Genomic DNA, 19,665 nt, shown 5'->3' on the forward strand with positions numbered 1-19,665 from the left:
CTGTGGTCCAAAAAGGAAAGACGTTTACACGTCAAAAATTGTACCCACATAATATCTAATATGGATACGCGCGCGCATATTGGCAACACCGACAACGAGAGCGGCGGATGTCCACTGCCGGCCACTGCCCAATTTTGCCAGCTGGCAGCACCGACAATGACACTCACAAGTACGAAGCGCGCGCAGTTCGTTTACTGTCTGCTGATAATATCCGTTTGTTCTGTTTGTTTCTGATCGAAGAGGACTGATATTTTGATGTAAGTTTTTCAATACATAGTAAATATAATAGTAAATATCTAGGTATTCAAGCAACCCAGGCATACAATAAACTGAAAAAACACATGGACATTATGACGACACAAGTAGCAGCATTTGAAAAAGATGTAGAGAATTTTTACAACGTTAGAATTAATTATTTGGCAAAGTGGTCAGTTCCACTGGCGAAATATGATGTTTTTTCATGGATGCTTCTCCATGAAGTACCCGAATGGGAACATGTTGAAAAAACTATTGCTTATTTAAGTGAAATGGGAATATTGTTCACGGATTCAATCTATGAGGAAGTAAAGTACATGAAGTCATTTATCGAAAATAAAAAATCCGAAGAATGGAAAACGAAAGATGTGCATGATAAATGGTTATACTATTTCAAAAAAACTGAAGAGACAGAAAGAAAAGCTAATCTACTGAAAATGTGCCAATACTTGTTCGCCATCCCACCGCACAATGCACATGTTGAACGTGTGTTGTCATTAATTAAAAATCAATGGACAGATGAGCGCAATTCGCTTTCTATTGACACAGTAAAAAGCATAATTCAATGTACTTTAAATTATAAAATGTCATGCATTGAATTCTATAATGATATAAAAGGGGAAAAAGAGTTACTTCAAAAAACGAAAACATCGGAAAAATATGATTGGTCAAAGAAGAGCGATGATAATGAAGTCACGGAAATCAGAGAAGAGTGAAGGCGATAGAAGAATAGGCTACTGTACATGAAATACAATGTTAATGTAAGGTTTCATTTAGTTAAATTTATTTGAATCGTCCAATTATATATTTATTTATTTTAGATTTGGTACAGACGCTTCCACAAAAAAAACCTATTATCAATCTTAAAATTTTTCTTTCGATTCAATTTTTGTTTAGTTCCAATTACTTGTTGAAATGTTGTATATTTTTTTTATAATACAGCTATGAATATCGATAAAATGTTTTGTTTTGTTTGTTTGTTTTTTTTTTTTTTTTTTTTAGGGGGTTGTCCCCGTCGGTGCTCCGACACTTATGGCAGCCCTAATCTAGCCCCGCTTTTCCTGTCGAGCGTCCTCACTTTTACCCAAATTTAACCAGCAGCACCGTAGAATAATTTGAAAACATACATGATTTTTTCCAATCGAAGTCTTATCTAGGTTTGAACTTCTCAGCCGCTAGCAACACACATTAATTACTAAGCTATGTATATCTTTACAACGTACTTGGTTCCACAACATTCAATAATGACAAAAACGAAGGAAACAAATTGAATACTTTTAAACGCAATGAAATAAGTCAAAAAATTGTTATTAAAATAATTACTAGGCGCACAATTATCGAATGAATAAATGGACGTTTGAAATCGATTGTCTTCAGTGTCGAACAGTGGTTGGCTGCTCTGCGAGTTGCTCTCGTGGTCACACTTGTAGTTGGTCACACTTGTAGCTCGCACTCCCACAGTCCGCTCATCGCAATTCGCACGATTTGGCCGGCGGTCGGCTTCCGTTTCGTTTTGGTGATTGTTTCCTCATTATTATCAGAGCCCTCCCTGTCGCTTGGTATATTTCCCAATCCGACATTGTTTCGTCCCGTGACTCATTGTTGTAGTGTTTTAATCGGTCACAACAGTTTCGCTTCCGCCCGCGGCCCCACCCTTTTCAACAAAATGTCCTTCGCTCGTCTATTTATCTCGCTGTTATCGTCGTCGCCCCATTCGGTCCGACCGCTTATTTTATAGTCATTTGACCACATTTTCATCGAATGTTGAAGTTTTGTTGCATATTTTGTAGTTGACAACGTACTTGGAAATTGCCCATGTATGTATGTTGTATTTTTTTGACAGCAGGAATAAAATTTGCTCCCATTATTCATATTGTTTATAAATAGGCAACAACGAAAATTTCAACAAATGAAAAATTTTTTTTTTTCAAACAATTTTCAGTGTAATGGCATATATTTTTTTAAACGAAATTTTATATCAAAAATTATACTCAAATACTCAAATTGTAATAAACACAATTCATTTCATGACATGAACTATTGTGTATTTTCTATGTTTTGATAACATTTATTTATCTGATATAAATATGACCTCATAATGGCGTTTTTAATTTTTGTTCACAGGGAATTTTTCAGTAAAATTTTTAGCCCACTTAAATTTTCTAATATATATATTTTAGCAAATATATTTCATTCCAATTGTCTTCCGACAACACATGTGTGTAAATTGCTGAATGAAAAAAGTCATAAGAAAAAAATTACTAGGCAAATTGTGTAATGATAATTTAATAATAAAATTAATTATTTATACGAAAACCTGTTTCTTTCAAACAAATCAAATCAAAGCAAAAAGTGTTGCTTTTGATGAAAAAAAATTGGGATCGTCTTTTATACACAATTTTTGTATATTTAATTTTACATAATTTCCTTAATCCTTTGAGTGCTGACGTCTTTTCTGTTGAAATCCTGCCTATAAAAATTGTAGCTAATCCAAAAAAAACCCTAGATAACTACCACCAAGGATTTCGAGTTTTGTAAAAGTGTGTTTAGTCTCTAATATATCTTGCAACAATAGAAAATAATTCTATTAATTTATATATTTTTTTCTAGAACTAGTTCCATCTTCTTCATTGTTGTTAAAATGTAATGATCACAATCTAAATGCCAAGCCACAATCTAAAATACTCAGCAGTTAGGGATTCCATCGGGTAATTCTGCTATGGTTATAAATTCAGAAATTCCGGTGTAAACTGGTCTTTATAAACGTTGACAAATAAATGACACGGATTGCATGACCTATGTTCAATGCATTTTTTTTTCAATGCTACCTGGAAAGGCTTAGCAGGTAGTATTCTTGTTTTCTTTGTACATGCTCAAAATACTACGCCTATCGGCCTTTTTCAAGCTCGTGGACTTGTTGGCAAAACGCCGATCAGCGTTGATCAGCATTCAAAGGGTTAAATTTTTATGTAGTTATATAGTTCCCATCTAATATATAATTTCGAAAGAGACTTTGTATGTATGTATGTTTGTTTGGTTCGTAAAATCCGTGACGCTTACTTTAATAAAAAAACAAATGAATATTCAAATAAAATTAAACTATTCAAATAAATTTAATAAAATGTTTACTATTATATTGGTCATGTTTAAGCAGTTTATATTACAAATACCGAGCGAAGCCTATATGAAGATATGAAATTATCATTTCTCACTCTTATCGTTTTTAAATGTACTGATTTATTGTATAATAATATTTACACGTATTTAATTTGTTTTTTTTTTGATTTTTAAATGCTTTTTATTACGAAATTATGTTCACAATACATCTTATATCTATTTTAATAGCTACTGATCTACTGATAATTTTCTATTTTATAATTTAATTTAATTTGGTTAGTAATCATAGTATTATATTATTCTAATGTTAATCTACAGCATAATAAGAAAAAGAGCTCAAAAACCTATTTACAATCCTTATAAATGCTCATAATACATCTAATACATAATATTAATTAAAGACTATCTAAAGTCGATGACCTAAAGCAGATTGTGTTTAGGTAATCTGTGTTTATACCTGAAGGGTATAGACATTTTGTTGTAATCACCGAGACTCTTCATAAGTGTGTTAATATGGTTATTAGTGATTCTGTCATAGAATCTACTGGTAAGTTTGTTAGTAATGTCTGTAACAAACGGAATATTATTTATGGCATGCAGTTTTTTCAAGTTAGTATACATATACGGGTGTATTATAAATTATTTTTAGGGATTTATTTTGTATTACTTGGAGCTTAGTATTCGAGGCGTTATTCCATACAGGTGAAGCATAGGTTAATAATGGTAATATGAGCGCGCGATATAATTTTATTTAATTTTGAGTTGATAAAGAACTATGGCGATTAAATATTGGATATATTGAGGATATACCCCGCATCGCCTCTCAATGTGAGGTGTGTATTTAATTTGTAAATAACTTTGATTCAGTCAGAAAGTTGCATAATCAGTCACCGACTACTTGATTGTTGTTAAATTTGTTAATATTATACCATTTTTCTATAATATTTGATGGCCGCTTCATTTACTTCCATAATAAATAATTACTTTTCCTTAGGTATGTTTATTTAATGTGATTTAAATTTTCGATTTTAGAAAACAAAGTGTGGGCATTTATTTGCTTTGAGCCCGCTGAAGGTTTTGTCTATTGGAGTTTGAAATTTAACCTATCAACATAGGCCTATCAGATACCGCCGTAATGGACATGATGGTGTCAACTCTGCAGCAGCAGCGCGCCGTCACGGAGCAGCTGCGCAGGGAGGCTGCCATCAAGCGCATACCCGTGTCGCAGGCGGTCGCCGACATTGTCAAATTCATCACTGACCACGAGCAAGAAGATTGTCTCCTGGTCGGTTTCACCAGTCAAAAAGTCAACCCGTTCCGCGAAAAAAGCTCTTGCACTCTGTTGTAATCTCACTTATATTATCGGTATGAATGTGTATCAAAAATTTAAAGTATATATATATATATGTATGTATAAACCGTATGTTTCTATAGTATCAAATACATGTTGTGGTCAATGATCAGTGGTATTATATTTATCATATCTATTTTGCTGTCAATAAACTATACTATGTAATTGAATAATTTTTTTTTTCCACCAAATGTAATGCCGATGAAAATATTTCATGGAATTGGAAAATGGTCAAATGATAAATTCATTTAAATTCCGACTAATTTATTGATTGTTTTAAGCAATAAAACAACAGTAAAGCCACTGTGCTATTTTGGATTGTAAGTGGTTTCACATATTCAATTTCTGCACAACCAAATACAAAGATATGTCATATAAATAAGGAGTAATACACGTAAATATTCAAAAATTTTATTCTACAAATAAATAAAACGCTAAAACAGTAGTCAAAAACAAAGTATAATGTTATAATATGTATTGGAATTAAAAACTTGTGCATTTAATATAATTTAATCCGAACGATAAACTATAATAAATTGTTGTTCAAATTCATTGCATTTATAGGCATACTCTCAATTCCTCACTATAATTTACGTACATGTATAACCATTCAATATTACAAAATTTAAAATTAGTTTAATCAACACTGGGATAGTGACTATAGTAATTTTCTATGAATGTGTAAATAGCATAAGAATATCATATATGTTGGTGTCCAATATTCGTAATAATCCAAACGCTTATACAACAATATTGTTATCTAAAACTTAACTTTATTGGTAAGTGACATCATAGGATGCGGGTCTAATGGGAGATGAATTTCGAATGTGATCTATTCTCGATATAAAAACCCAATAAGGTTTTAGAAGCTCCTTTAAGCGAGTAAATACTATTCACAATCGCGAAATGTGGCTCACCACGGCGTCAGTTTACGTAGTATATGATGTGTACTATTTCCTCGTAGAGATTGTTAAAGTTACATCTAAAGCTCCAAACTTAATCTATTGCTGCAACGATGGATAATAAGCCAGGTTTCATGACCGTATTTTGTTGCAAGACGGTGAAATGATAAAATAAATCTGATAAAATTATTCTCTTAGAAAGAATTTTTTTGTTTCAAATAACAGGTGAACTCATTGAGGGCCTTTATTGAAGTTTTGGGTTGTATATAATTTCTAAATAAGGTAAGCACACATCATAAATTAATAGCCAACGTACTTACTCCCTATTTTTTAGACTTAAGATATTGAGCAACTTGTTTTCCATTATTTTGGGTGTTTTATTTGTAATGATTACTAGTCTAATGCCAAAATTTAAAGCAAAAAATGTTAACAACTATCAGTCTTTGAAATCAATGACCGCTCCCATTCATAAATTTTAGTTTCTTTTAATCAAAAGATTATATTTTGTAAATATAAGTTTTTTTTTTAAATTATAATTGTGTACACGTGAGATTTATATAAACAATTAATTGTTTATATATACCTTATACGCATACAATGATATACAAAGAAAAAAGAAATATAATTCTATTTCAAAATTGATTTGATAAAATTGACAGGTTTATTAAATTTCAATAATCTCAAAGCTTCATATATAAGTTACATATATGAACAACTTTTCTAAAAAGACTCGATCAATAAATAAAATCGATTACAAATGATGTATGAGCAGAAAAGCCACTGGGAGATGAATATTTCGGTGGGTCATTATGTTGCACAAGGATTTTACATTAACATTATAAAAATTTTAAAAATACTCTTGAGGTTTTGATTTATTACGAAAATATGTATTTTAAATGTGACATAATTTGTTTTTTATATTCTACTGGGGGATTAAAAATGCAATTAAGCCCATTCAATTCGAATACGAATTTGTTTTGATGGAATTCACAATAATTTTGGTATTCGACAATTTTCCTCCGATGTGCCCAGATATTTGCATTATGACCAAATGCTGAGAGAGCCACACGAAATTTCGTTGTCTGCCACAATGGCACATGTGTCTTGGTTTGCTGACACGCCTGCTATAAAATATGCAGAATTAGTTCACACAAATGATATGATGGAACGACAAAATGTGTCATATCAGATGATGCATACAGTCATATTTGGTGTCGATTGATGAGTCTTAAGCTGTGATGATGATTGAGATTTATGCTTATATGAAAATGGTAATACAGAACGTACATAAATAATAAGTGTATGACAATGGTTACAGATCACATAAACATATATGCATTTCATTCTTGTTTCTCATTATCTTAATTGATCACAATATATAGTTTAGAGTGAAGCCAAGTATTGTTATGAAACTGAATGATCATGTACAGATAAAAACAAAATAATAATAAGGAGAGTGCACGTTTATAGGCATGCGTGAGGGTTCCTATACTTTCTCTTGTTTTGGTGAAGATAAAGCATCATTACCATTGGATACACTTTGATGATACAGTTTTAACAATTCCATTGCATCATGAGCTTGCTGTTTCTCCAAAAGAATTCTAAATAAAAAAAACAACAACATTTGAATATTTATATAGTGAATTTAAAAATAAATTTCAATGAATGCAAAAGTAATTACCTTCCTGACGCTTCTTTAAGCTGTTCCAAAAATATTTTGTTATCTTTATCTGATACAATATCCACTAAGTTATCGGGATCCATATTTGCTAATAGTTCGAGGTCTTCTCCTCCGAGGAGTGAAATATGGCATAAGCTGTGTTGAATGCGACCGACAACATCTGCAATTTGCACTTTCTCGTGCGAGGCATCTGTCTGATCAAGCGATATTTGGCATTTTGGTACGTTCGGATGCCATTTCTCTATCTGGCGCAACACCATTAAGCTCGTGTGTGGTTCGAGTGTGGCGAAATAGTCTTCATCGTCAACTTCAGTTCCGTCTACTTCGAGCACGACAGTTGGGGGCGAATTTTCGGCTGGAAAGCCCAATTTCTCGGGGATTTTTGACAGCAAATCCACAAGTGACGTCGCCACAACACCAATTCGTTTTTCACGAGTAACGTCGCAAATTTTGTAAGGCTTAACATTTTCATCATAATCCATTGTGAAGGTGGATTCTGGAATGCAAGTTGGTTATTAGTGCGAAATATCGAAAACGATAAGTTATATATATATATTTGTATTTTTTTTACTACATACAGGTTACCCCCTTTTAACAGAAAATTGAAGGTGTCCCTTACAAGTTCAAATAAAGTAGTTGGTCTAATATGAAGACCTACCCAACTAAAATACGAAATATATCTATTAAATGCTATATTTACTAAGATGATTAAGTTAATTAAAGCAGTATCAATAAACATGTTTTCCATGTATTTTATATATATAAAATACTGATCTTTTGATCAAAAAAATATATTATTCGAATATAATAAAAATAAAGAAACCTTAAAACCATTCAATACTATCCAAAAACGCCAGATAAGAATAATACAATAAACACAGTGAAAACTAGTTTGACAGTTAGTCATGAGCATAACAAAGAATCCAATGACAGTAGCCATAAAACCAAAACTTTACGGCCATGTATGTATTTACGAATTCAATTTCAGAAAATTTTAAATTTTAATTGAAAATATATGTTTTCAAACATTATTACAATTTTGAATATTTTAAAAAGATCTTTTAATTTTAATTTGTATATATTTGATGGTCATTTTGGTGGAAAGATTTTTTCCTGTAATTTATTCTAAAAAGTGACTTTCAACAATTTGTTTCACCGTTTTCTATCGATCAGGTAATTTTTCGATACCATTCTCATTACCTTAAAAGTGGAGGGGACTATATTTTTAAAATAAATTAAAAGAAATATTTTTTCACCGAAATGACTTTTATAAAAATTGGCGCATTGCGCTATAAAGTTTTTAAACTAAAAAATCCTTTTTAGAGTTTGATTTTTTAATGCTTTTGAAAATTTGTATTACGCATTCAATTTATTGACATGTCCATTGAACATACATATGTACATACATAAGCTACATTGAAAATTAAAATATTGTATCTTGTATTTAATTCATGATGGTAGCCTAGAATTAAAAACGGTATGTATAGTCGTATTTATACTTGGGTTTTAAGGTTAAAAAACTAAAAACACGTAAAATTATTGAGAAATATTTTTTTACCCTCGATGATCATTCCGTTCACTACTAACTGATCGTAATTTTAAATATTGTAAAACGTTAATTATTTTTACCTATACGTATATATGTAAATACGAAATACCAATACATGAAATATATGTTTAATTTTAAAATTCAAATAATATGAACAATTGTACTTCTATTGCTGTAAAATCATTGTTACTTTTCGGAAAATAAAATAAAAGCTGTTAAATGAAAATTGATATATGTATGTAATACCCAATTTATTTTTCTTCAATGACGACGTAAAGAAAGTTCCAAATCCATCAAGCTAAAAAGTATATATTAAATATGTTCGTCCAGAAAATAATTACATCAGAAACACATTTTAGCACACGATATTATTACAAATATTCAAAATAAAATAAATGAACTCACATACTTATTAATTTGATAATACAATAGGAAAGGTAATTTTTTTTTATTATCGTAATAATTTAAGCAAACACGTGTTTGTGAAATATGTACTAACGATATTACATAAAAACCCTAAAAATAACCAAATTCCCCATTAATTTGAAAGTTTCACAATGAATTAGAAGAATTATCGCATCATATAAATCACCTCCTTTATATCTACAAATGAGTTTTCAAGCGAAAATATATGTATATAATACTTATCCATAGAACAAAGACTCGCGATCATTAAAACTTTACCAAACTTTTTATTTCATAATGAACACTTTTTAAAAAATTCCATCGCCTGAATATCATTATTTTATATATGTACATCGAATAAGGTTCGCGTGCAAAAGGCAATCTTCAAAGTTTCAAAGATTTTCCCGTATAGAAAAACACACAGACATAGATTCAATTGGAAAACGGACAGTTTATTTACGAATGGACCGCGCCCCCCTCAACTGACCGAAGCGCGCCACAAAAGTTAAGAACAGACATTTACGATACAAAGAATGTTACATCAAAATACAATATATTTAAAATAAATCATAATGAAACACCTGTTGTTCAAATTCTAAATTTTCCACACAGCAAATATTATATTATAGAAAAAATTGCATACAAGTACATACATTTTTTTAAATTTTTGTATTGCACTGACCGTTGTTATCAGAGGAAGATTAGATTTTATGATAATTTAAAAGAGGCGTTTCATCGTGATGCATCGAATTGATTTGAGAGATTTGATAAGTATTGAAAAAATTGAGATAAATACATGCGATGGTGTTGATGATGGTTTTGATGGTGTTGCAGGGGTTTGTGTAGCGCGGCTCGCGGTCCGGGCCGCCGAGTGCCACTGGGGCCGGCGCCGCGTCGGTGCGACCCCGCCCCCTACACACCCTACACCCCTACACCCCTAAACCCCTACACCCCTACACCCCTAAACGCACCCACCCCCGCCTCGGATCAATAGTTTTTACGTCACGACGCCGCGCTACGCCGATCATCTACCTGTGGAGATTGAGATGCTGGAGCAACGAGAAGGATTACCTACATATGTACAATGCTCTCTGACTGTTGGTGCATCTGTATTGTGAGCGCTTACTTGCGAGCTAAGAAAAAGCGTTCGATTCAATGTACATGCATACTAGGTGTTGCTCAGATGGGTGAAAGTTGAATAAAAATCGAACTTTTACAAGAAAATTTTGTATAAGGACTCGTTGATAATTTATTTATTTAAAAGTTTTGGACCATTGTGGCATTACAGGAAGATTCTAATGCGCCACAATGGCCTACATAAGAAAACAAGAGAGAGAAAAAACAAAAAGAAAATGAATAGAAAAAAAACAACATTTATACAAAAGGGGATAAATGAAAACTTAAAATCTATATCTATATATATAAAAATGAATGTCTGTGTGTGTGTGTGTCTCGAATAGGCTCCTGAACCACTGAACCGATTACGATGGAACTTTCAGGATTTGTTGTATGCGTATCCGGGAAGATTACTGTGAAAAAAAAAAAACGGGAACGGAAACGGGTAAAAGGGAATGAGTGTCATTTCAACGCAATCATTTCAAATGTGTTCGCTGCCTGCTTTTTCCCGACAAATGGAAACGGGAACGAGAATGAGGATGAGAGTGGGAACGGGAACGGGAAAGGGAACGGGAACGAGAACGAGAATGAGGACGAGAGTGGGAACGGGAACGGAAAAGGGAACGGGAACGAGAACGGGAACGGGAACGGGAATTGCATGCGTTATTATGGCATTGCAACGCATGCCGGGGTTCAGCTAGTATATGTATATATAAATCAATGTTGGTCTGTCTGTCACGTATGCGTATATTTGATTTTTAAATGCTTTTTATTATTACTAAATTATGTTCACAATACATCTTATATATACATATTTTAATAGCTACTGATCTACTGATCATTTTCTAATTTACAATTTTAAATTAATTTTGTTAGTAATCATAGTATTATATTATTATAATGTTAATATGTATAGCGTAATAGGAAAAAAAAACTTATAAAACCTCTTTCCGATATCATTCAACCGATTTCGATGAAACTTAGTTATTGTGTATGTCCACGATGGTTTCTGTAAAAAAAAAAATCGCCCAAAACGAGAACGGAAACGGGAAAAACTTTAAATTGTAACGCAATAATTTCAAATGTTTTCGCGTCACCATCTGCGTTGTTGGTGTAAAATTAACAAACAATTGAATAATTTCAAATGTGTACGCCGCCTGCGTTTTTCCGCTGCTAAACGCTGGATAAGTTAGATTACCACGACTTTAACTCGGTAACGGGAAAAACGGAAACAGGAACGGGAAAGGGAATAAGTAATAAAATTCAAAGATAATTTAATAAAGTAATAAAAATAAAAAGAAGGGAATTTCTTCCACCTGCAGCCTGTTCCAATAAATAAAAACCAGCTACAAATAAAAAAACATCCCTACGAGGCCCAAATAGTAGAGAGTAGATTAGAATTCCACTCAGAAAATACATTCAAATTATGGAAATCAGCGCAGACTACCAGACAAATATGTTAAATGTAACGTAGAAATCATATGATTGGCCCTCGTCAACCACTGGTGTACTAATGCCGATCACCTAATTTAGTGTTCGCGCCAAAAAATGTATACAACAGCCAATAAGGTCTCGCGACTCATCGACCAATGATCTCTCTGTGCGGAGAGATTCATGCTTCGTGATTCGTGTTTACTACCTACATAACTACTAATTAACTATTTCTACTACTGCGTCTTTCACTTTGGTCTCAGAAATCTCTCTACACGTCCACTCTATTGTATTCAATTTAGACTGCTTAATCGTTTTTTTTAAGTCATCAACCTTTAGCTCTAGCAGGATAGAGGCATTGGTTCTTCTAGCTGTACAGAGGATTTTGGGCATCCGTCTCAAGTACCATAATCTCAAAGGCATCTATTGAAAAAATACGGGAAAGACAAAAGCTCGGTGATGCCCCGATGTTTCCAAATTTTTTTTATCTCACTACCTCTCTACTGGTAAACATACGTTGTAGCAAAAGAAAGTAAATGAAATTTTGGTGATTCTAAATTGAAAACTGTAGATCTACATATTTTTTCCTTTGAATCCCCCAAAAATCATCTATGATCTATAAAAAATGCTATATTTAGTGGCTTTAAACTGAATTTGAAGATTTTTGTAACTGAAAAGGCATTCTTCTTTATATAGTAGATGAAATATGTGTATCAGTATACATACGTACATACATATGTGCGTTTTACTATCTAGGAACAATAAAATGTGAGGGTTAAGGCAGCCATTCGTGTAGAGATATGTATGTCCTTCGTAGGGTCTCAGGCCACGACATTATTTATTGTGGCTAGATATGCTACGATCATAACTTTAGAATTTTTTGAATTGAAATAGTTCAAGAAAAAACTTTTCAATAATTCAAGAGAAAACTGAAAAAAATTTCATCTTTGCCGTATAACTTTTAAGGAAAAAATAATTGTTGATTTTTGATACATGTACTTTTTCAATCTGTATTATAATTTTGGTGAGAAATTTGTATATTATTAAGGTGAATAAATAAAAAAAAAATTAAAATTGACAATATGAACATCTTTGTATTATTATAAAGGGAGGGAAACTGATCATTATTCTTTACCCGCAGCCTAGGGTTGAACTTTATATTATATATTTTGATGCAACAGGTGCTTACGCAAAGGACGCAAAATCATGAATAGGCAAATATTGAATAATTAATTATACTGTTCGACACGAAAAATGGTTTAGAGACGAGATATGACTTTTCTTATAGATCTATGCTCAGTGAACACGAATCTGGTAATAAAAAAATGTTGATTGGCTTGAGATTCGGAGATATATGTATGTACATATTTGTTTTTTTATTTTATCGAGGTAAGCTAGTTATCAGATAAAATACCCAAATACCAGTACTACAAATGAAAGATAAAATACCCGACTATAGATTCCATTATTTATTTTGAACAGGAAATGGACAGATTTTTAGACATCGACCGAAAAACACCAAGATATAGAAAAATCGCTCGATTTAAAAAACATATATCTCCGAATCTCGAGCAAATCAACATTTTTTATTACCTGATTCGTGTTTACTGGACATAGGAAATCTATAAGAAAAGTCATATCTCGTCTTTGAACCAAAAAAAAAGTCGTCATTTGTCGAACAGTGTTATGTGAAATACGTGAGAGTGCGTGGAACTAAGAAATGCAACTGTGATTTCATATTTTATATGTTACAATCTATGTAAGTGTATATTTCGTTCGTTCATACACGAACCAATCTGGCTAGTTATAGTGTATATGAAAGAGTGGTTTGTTCTTGCACAAACTATTAGGTATAAGTTTAATTATTCTCAATATGTCGCATCCTACTCAGTTTGTCCCATCCTCTGTATATACATATGTATGTACATATGTATATACATATGCTTACCCTGGGTTACAATATTTTAAAAATGAGCGGAAACAGGAGTTATAGCAACATTATTCCATAGGATTTCCCCTTTAAAAACTTGGCGTTGTGACAGATTAAAGTTTCATGGTGCACCTAATTAGTCTATTTGAATATAGCTTTTGCTTGTACTTAAACTAAAACCAATAGTTCGTATATGAACAAACTAGTATATTCATGAAGGAACCATAATGAGCACTAAGACTGTAGCATATCCAATACATATGATGAAATTATACCCAGTTTTGTTGGGGTCCATTTCGGAATGGGTGTAAATCGTACAATATGTACATATGTACATATATACATATGTATGATCGATAAGACATGAATAATATCAATGAGCTTCACACTGCATATTCACGATGATTGATTATTATCTTAATGATATTCAGAATATGTTAGTTAAACACTGTACGTGACCCGTGAAAATATTTAGGCATTTTCACGTAATAAGTAAAATCTCTCTTTCTGATCCACAAAAGAAGAAAGCTCGTTAAAATCTGAAATCCCTTAATCTCGAACCAATATTGGAAAAGTGAAGTGTCTAAAAATACGGACGAAGAGCTGTACAATATACATATATACATATGTATGTACTAGTCCTTGATCAAAAAATATATATTTTCAATAAAGTGGAAAAATATTTCGTTGAAAAATATTTTTAATACTTATGAAGGCCATTGTGTATACCTTTGTGTATAAAGTGTGTACTTAAAAGAATCTTTATAATATTTAGACTTTCTATTGATACCTATATATGTACATGTGTATATACATAGCAGATATGTATGTATATATACATACATACATATCTGCTATGTATATATGTATATAGGTATTAATAAAAAGTCTAAATATAATACACACATATATACATATCTGCTATGTATATATATAGCAGCTAAAAAGCATAATAACCAATCAATACAGAACACACCAATCAACATCTCAAGGTCAAAATAATTCTCAATCTCAATATTAGTAATAAAAGATATATATGTATATTATATATATATATATATATATATATATATATATATATATACATATATATATATATATATATATATATATATATATATATATATATATATATATATATATATATATATATATATGTATATTTATGTATATATATATATATATATATATATATATATATATATATATATATATATATATACTATATATATACTATATACATATCTGATATGTATATATGTATATAGGTATTAACAAAAAGTCTAAATATTATACACACATACATACATACATACATACATACATCACATTTCGAATGCCTACATCTTCAGGATCCATGTCTCGACTCCATACGATGTAATAGGGAACACTAGATATATGTATGTACTTTAACTATACACCAGAAATGCTTCTGTAGTGTATTGAGTAAACCCCACAGTCGCATTATAAGTTGTTGATCAATATTTTGTATTGATCATCTAGAGATAAAGTGGGGTAACAGAAGCAACTAACAAATTCAATCAGATCCAATAATATGTATCTACTGGGTACCACTTCAGTATGGAGTAACTAGTCGATAGGTGTTGCTGTCCAGACCTTGAACATACATACATACATACATATGTATGTATGTATATGACTCCAGGTAGATCGATTACTATCAGAGTTTGCTTATTTGTCTAATTTAATTGTTGAAAATTTTTCTCATCAAATTGACCACCTACCTTCTATTTGTCACCCATATACATATGTACATATGTACATATGTATTTATATGTACGACTTTGGCCGTAGGTGTTGTAACCTGTAATGGTATCATGGTAAATATATGTACGTATGTATATGTTTATAAAAAGTCATTATAAATCCTGTAATAAAATGATAAAAAAATGCTTCAAACATAAAACTGAAGTGTTTGGATAATTTTGATTTTGAGGGTCGTTAGAGCCACGTACATAGGTCGTGTCAACGACACTGCAATGTTGGGGTCGAGTGTCGGGGTTCGCCAGGGGTCACGGTGCTATCCCTCGCGAATCAATAGTCTGGTCCAGACCCGGGTGCAGCCGTGCAACATACGTAACTGCACATAGCATGCACCGCTACGACAGACTGCATACAAAAGGCCTACAGAGAGCAACGGCTACTACGAGCTGCGCGGGATGCACACTGCACAAGCGCACCAACAGCTTCTACATAATACATGTGCTTAAATATATTTTTAAATGTATTATATACTAGGCCTATACGATTTTTTTTGTTTTTGATGGAAAAATTTATTTGCTTTAGCAGTGGGGATATCTACATACATAGGTGGCCCATTTTTAATTTTTTCTCTCTAGGATTTTGATATTGCTACGTAGTTCATTATGCATACAGTCTGGACGACAAGTGACAAGAACAATTTAGGGTTGGTATAAAAAGGTTTTTTGTGGTATGTATGTAAATATAGGTATGTATATGTGTATATTGAGGTATCCGGACATGTACCCCCTGGACACATACCCCCGGCCTAAAAACCGCGGATAAATAGTTAATAATTAATAATAAAGTAAAGTTATAAATAATAATAATTGAGTGCGGTTGCAGGTAGAGCATATTGAATTTCAATTTATATACAGTATTTAATTTCAATTTATTGTAGTAAATATAATAAATATCAATTTAAAAGACTTTTAGTCACGAGCTCTGTAGTATTGAAAGTAAATTTTAATAAAAGTATATATTATTGTTATATTACATTTTAAATATTTTTAGACTATCCATGATGGAATTCGTAAAATCTGTATTTCTGAATTTGTCTTTTTCTGGCTGAAATAAATTAGCATTGATATTAACTTTTTATTAAAGACTAGTGTTGTGCCCGATGATTTCAACGGGTGATTTCGAAAAGGAATAGAAACACGAATAAAAATAAAGTTATATGTAGTATAATGTATAATGTAAGGTAATTTATAGGCGCACGCGCACGTAATATTATTAAGCGTAATAAAAGTTGCACATTATAAACTTAGTAATTCAACCCGTTCGAAATGATGAATGAATGTGTTTGTGTGTGTGTGCCCTGAGGGCTCCGCCCCCCGCGCCCCCAACGCCTCCAGCGGCCTGGGGACTACGCCCCCCCACGCCCCCCGATATATATATGTATATATTTATTTATTTATTTTTATTTTTACATACATATATACAAATATACCAGGAAGGCTTAACAGGTAAACCCCAAATGCGCCTTCCTGGTCCACATAATAATTACATAGATACATGTAAATCTAAACAATATCTGACATCTATGATCAGATATTACAAACATCGTATTAATACGATAAATAACGATGAATAACTTTCATGTAACAATACGAATTTTATATTCAATAAACAACCACAGAGACATTTATGGTGAGCAATAGGGCGAAACCTAAGATATAACAATAACTAAAGGTTCGCAACAGAAAATTGGGAAGAAACGCCAATTTTACCGGAATCGTTTCAATGAAAATCAGAAAAATTGGCAAATTCTGATAAGAAACGATCGACCTTGATAAACCAAGGTCTGGCCAACAGCGAGACTTGGCGGGAATCGAACTCGTAACATCAAGTACGAAATAATTCAACATTCACCACTAGACCACGCTGCTGGTTGACCACGGTACTATATATACATATATACAGTACCGTGCAGAGAAATCACATCACTTTCAATTGTTCGATGTTTTCGATTTTTTTAATTATATGAAGCTATACACGAGCATTTCGCTGTAAATGTTGGAGTGAAAGCGGCAGAGATCTTAAAGGTCGATTTGTTTGAATTTACTTTAGTTAAAATTAGAAAATTAAAATATAGGTATATAGGATCTATGTAGTTATCCGGAGATGTATGTAGGTGGTAGAGAAAAATGAGACTCGTTGAGCGGTTTAAAACATTGTTTATTACTCGGCGGAGCGCCACAACGGTCTGTTACACTACATCATAAAATTTCATTATTAATTCTAATCGTGCATGCCAACTTAATTATTCATACATGCATTATTCTAGGTAATAAAATTAAATCCCACAATTATAATATAACGAGTAGTTATTTTTTACACTACTATACATATGTATAGTAAATTATGAGAACTTGAATTGTGGTTGATGGTTAATATTCGAATCACCATTTTTTTATTGCAAAGCGAGTATTGAATATCAATTTGATGAATTATATAAAAAAGTGTTTATTTTTATTTTTTTAATGGAAAATTACACCCACATACATACGTGTACATATTTATACAACCTTTTGATATATACTTGTAGAGGTGTTTGCATTGTGAGCCTTTATTGTGTCGGAATTTTTAATTTAAGCTTTATGAACAGCACAGCGTAAAACCTTAAAAAGGGAATCAAGGTTAAACATTAATTGAAAAATTGAGGTATTGTTTTACATAATTGAAAGAAATTTTCATTATTATGTCGACCTGTGAATTTGGCAGTTCTGATTTTCATTATATCTATTTTTTATATTTTAATGGTTAGGTGTCGATTAAAGGTCCGCTTATATTATTTGACACTGCAGGTCAACTGCTCGGCACAACACTGCACGGAAAAAGACTAATTTTATTAATACTATTAAGCACAGCCCGTTTAAGGCATACTTGTTTATACTTGTTTTGGACGAGTGCAAGGCAAATCGGTCCGTATATACATATGTACAATACAGAGCGCGACGATAAGGCGCTATATTACTGTATAGTACACTCGTCGCATTGGAGCGATCTGTAATGATGAGTGTACATAGATTGATTGATTGATTGAATAAAATAAATAATCTACGTTTCGATGACATGTAGTACTGTATAATATGAATAGATCGTGTCGGGTACTGCTGTTTCGCATACGCCACGTACGCACTACGGAATATATGAATGTGGCCATCGTCTTCCCCAGAAGACTTGTGCTAAATATTCATCATATATGTATGTAACTTGTTATGTGTAATAATAATATTCAACGTTAGGAGGTCAATGACCGTTTGTTTATAATCAGAAAGTATTAAATTTTGTAAACTAAACATAACAGCTAAACTTTTTTATGCATTTTGTATCTATTTCTTTCTATTCTATTTCATTTCCGACTCTCAATTTCTTTTTCAGTTCCGATTTTCAATTCCTGTTTCAGTTCTGAATCCCGATTCCTGTTTCAGTTCCAATTTCCGATCCCTGTTTCAGTTCTGATTCCCGATACCCGATTTCTGTTTCAGTTCCAATTCCGATTAATTATTACTATTCGTATTGTAACTTTATTTTAAATCAGATCAATTTCGTTCTGAAACCACCCGTTGAATTTTCAACGGGCGTAAAACTATGTAGTATAAAATATTTACAATATATGTATATAAAATATTGATACTTTGTTTCATATATTATTTTGATACCAGTTTTAGATTATGATACAACATAGGATGTGTACGTGGAATTTCTTTTAATAATATAACAACAATTCTGAAGCAAAAGGCATATCCAAAAAAAGATCGGGCAGATAAACAAAGTGCGTCGTTATTTTTCTTTCTCATGGTGCGAATCGGATGTTCTTCTACCTTTCAGATATCATTATTTACTGATAATGACCCACGCGGAGGGCTCTCATTCCTTTCGGGCACAGTAATGATGATGCCTTCAGAGAAAATTACTGTTTGTGAGCAAGGTCTATTATACATACATACATACATATGTACATATATAGCTAGTTTCTACGTATGAACACATAAACTGGCGTAACAAAGTTAATTTGTCTGATGGGTAAAATATTGGAAAATACCTGGCTGTATTCGATTGAAGTCAATTGCGATGTATTTAATGAACCAACTAATTCTTCGACTTATTAATATGTGGATATTCATCGTCGTGGTCTAAGAAGTTTTATATATGATACGA

At 32.0% G+C, this 19,665-nt stretch overlaps 2 protein-coding genes across 3 annotated transcripts; one reads left to right on the forward strand and one right to left on the reverse strand.

Moving 5' to 3' along the window:
* The first annotated feature begins 1,658 nt into the window (after nucleotides 1-1,658).
* Ggamma1 (guanine nucleotide-binding protein subunit gamma-1) lies at nucleotides 1,659-5,100 on the forward strand. The gene is made up of 2 exons (XM_077426863.1): nucleotides 1,659-1,771; nucleotides 4,405-5,100. The coding sequence occupies exon 2, from the start codon at nucleotides 4,508-4,510 to the stop codon at nucleotides 4,718-4,720; it is 213 nt and encodes a 70-aa protein (XP_077282989.1). The 5' UTR covers nucleotides 1,659-1,771; nucleotides 4,405-4,507; the 3' UTR covers nucleotides 4,721-5,100.
* Nucleotides 4,974-8,246, reverse strand: LOC143908992 (DNA fragmentation factor subunit alpha-like). Of its 2 annotated transcripts, none has more exons than XM_077426861.1 (5): nucleotides 8,130-8,246; nucleotides 7,885-7,968; nucleotides 7,307-7,802; nucleotides 7,153-7,226; nucleotides 4,974-6,749 (listed from the first exon to the last, which is right to left on the reverse strand). In XM_077426861.1, exons 3-5 carry the CDS (start codon nucleotides 7,786-7,788, stop codon nucleotides 6,667-6,669), a joined length of 639 nt encoding a protein of 212 aa, XP_077282987.1. In that variant the 5' UTR covers nucleotides 7,789-7,802; nucleotides 7,885-7,968; nucleotides 8,130-8,246; the 3' UTR covers nucleotides 4,974-6,666. The 2 variants fall into 2 exon arrangements, with proteins under 2 accessions (XP_077282987.1, XP_077282988.1); XM_077426862.1 differs by having other exon boundaries at nucleotides 4,979-6,746; nucleotides 8,130-8,242.
* Between the last annotated feature and the right edge of the window lie 11,419 nt (nucleotides 8,247-19,665).

The sequence above is a fragment of the Arctopsyche grandis genome, chromosome 3, assembly GCF_051622035.1.
Source record: "Arctopsyche grandis isolate Sample6627 chromosome 3, ASM5162203v2, whole genome shotgun sequence".
Lineage (NCBI taxonomy): Eukaryota > Metazoa > Arthropoda > Insecta > Trichoptera > Hydropsychidae > Arctopsyche > Arctopsyche grandis.

Coding starts and splice junctions, on each gene's coding strand:
- LOC143908992 (XM_077426861.1), bottom strand. CDS start 7,788: ATGGATTATGATGAAAATGTTAAGCCTTACAAAATTTGCGACGTTACT. Junction 7,227..7,306: donor CTTAAAGAAGCGTCAGGAAG/GTAATTACTTTT, acceptor TTTTTTATTTAG/AATTCTTTTGGAGAAACAGC. Junction 6,750..7,152: donor TCATCAAAGTGTATCCAATG/GTAATGATGCTT, acceptor CATATTTTATAG/CAGGCGTGTCAGCAAACCAA.
- Ggamma1 (XM_077426863.1), top strand. CDS start 4,508: ATGGACATGATGGTGTCAACTCTGCAGCAGCAGCGCGCCGTCACGGAG.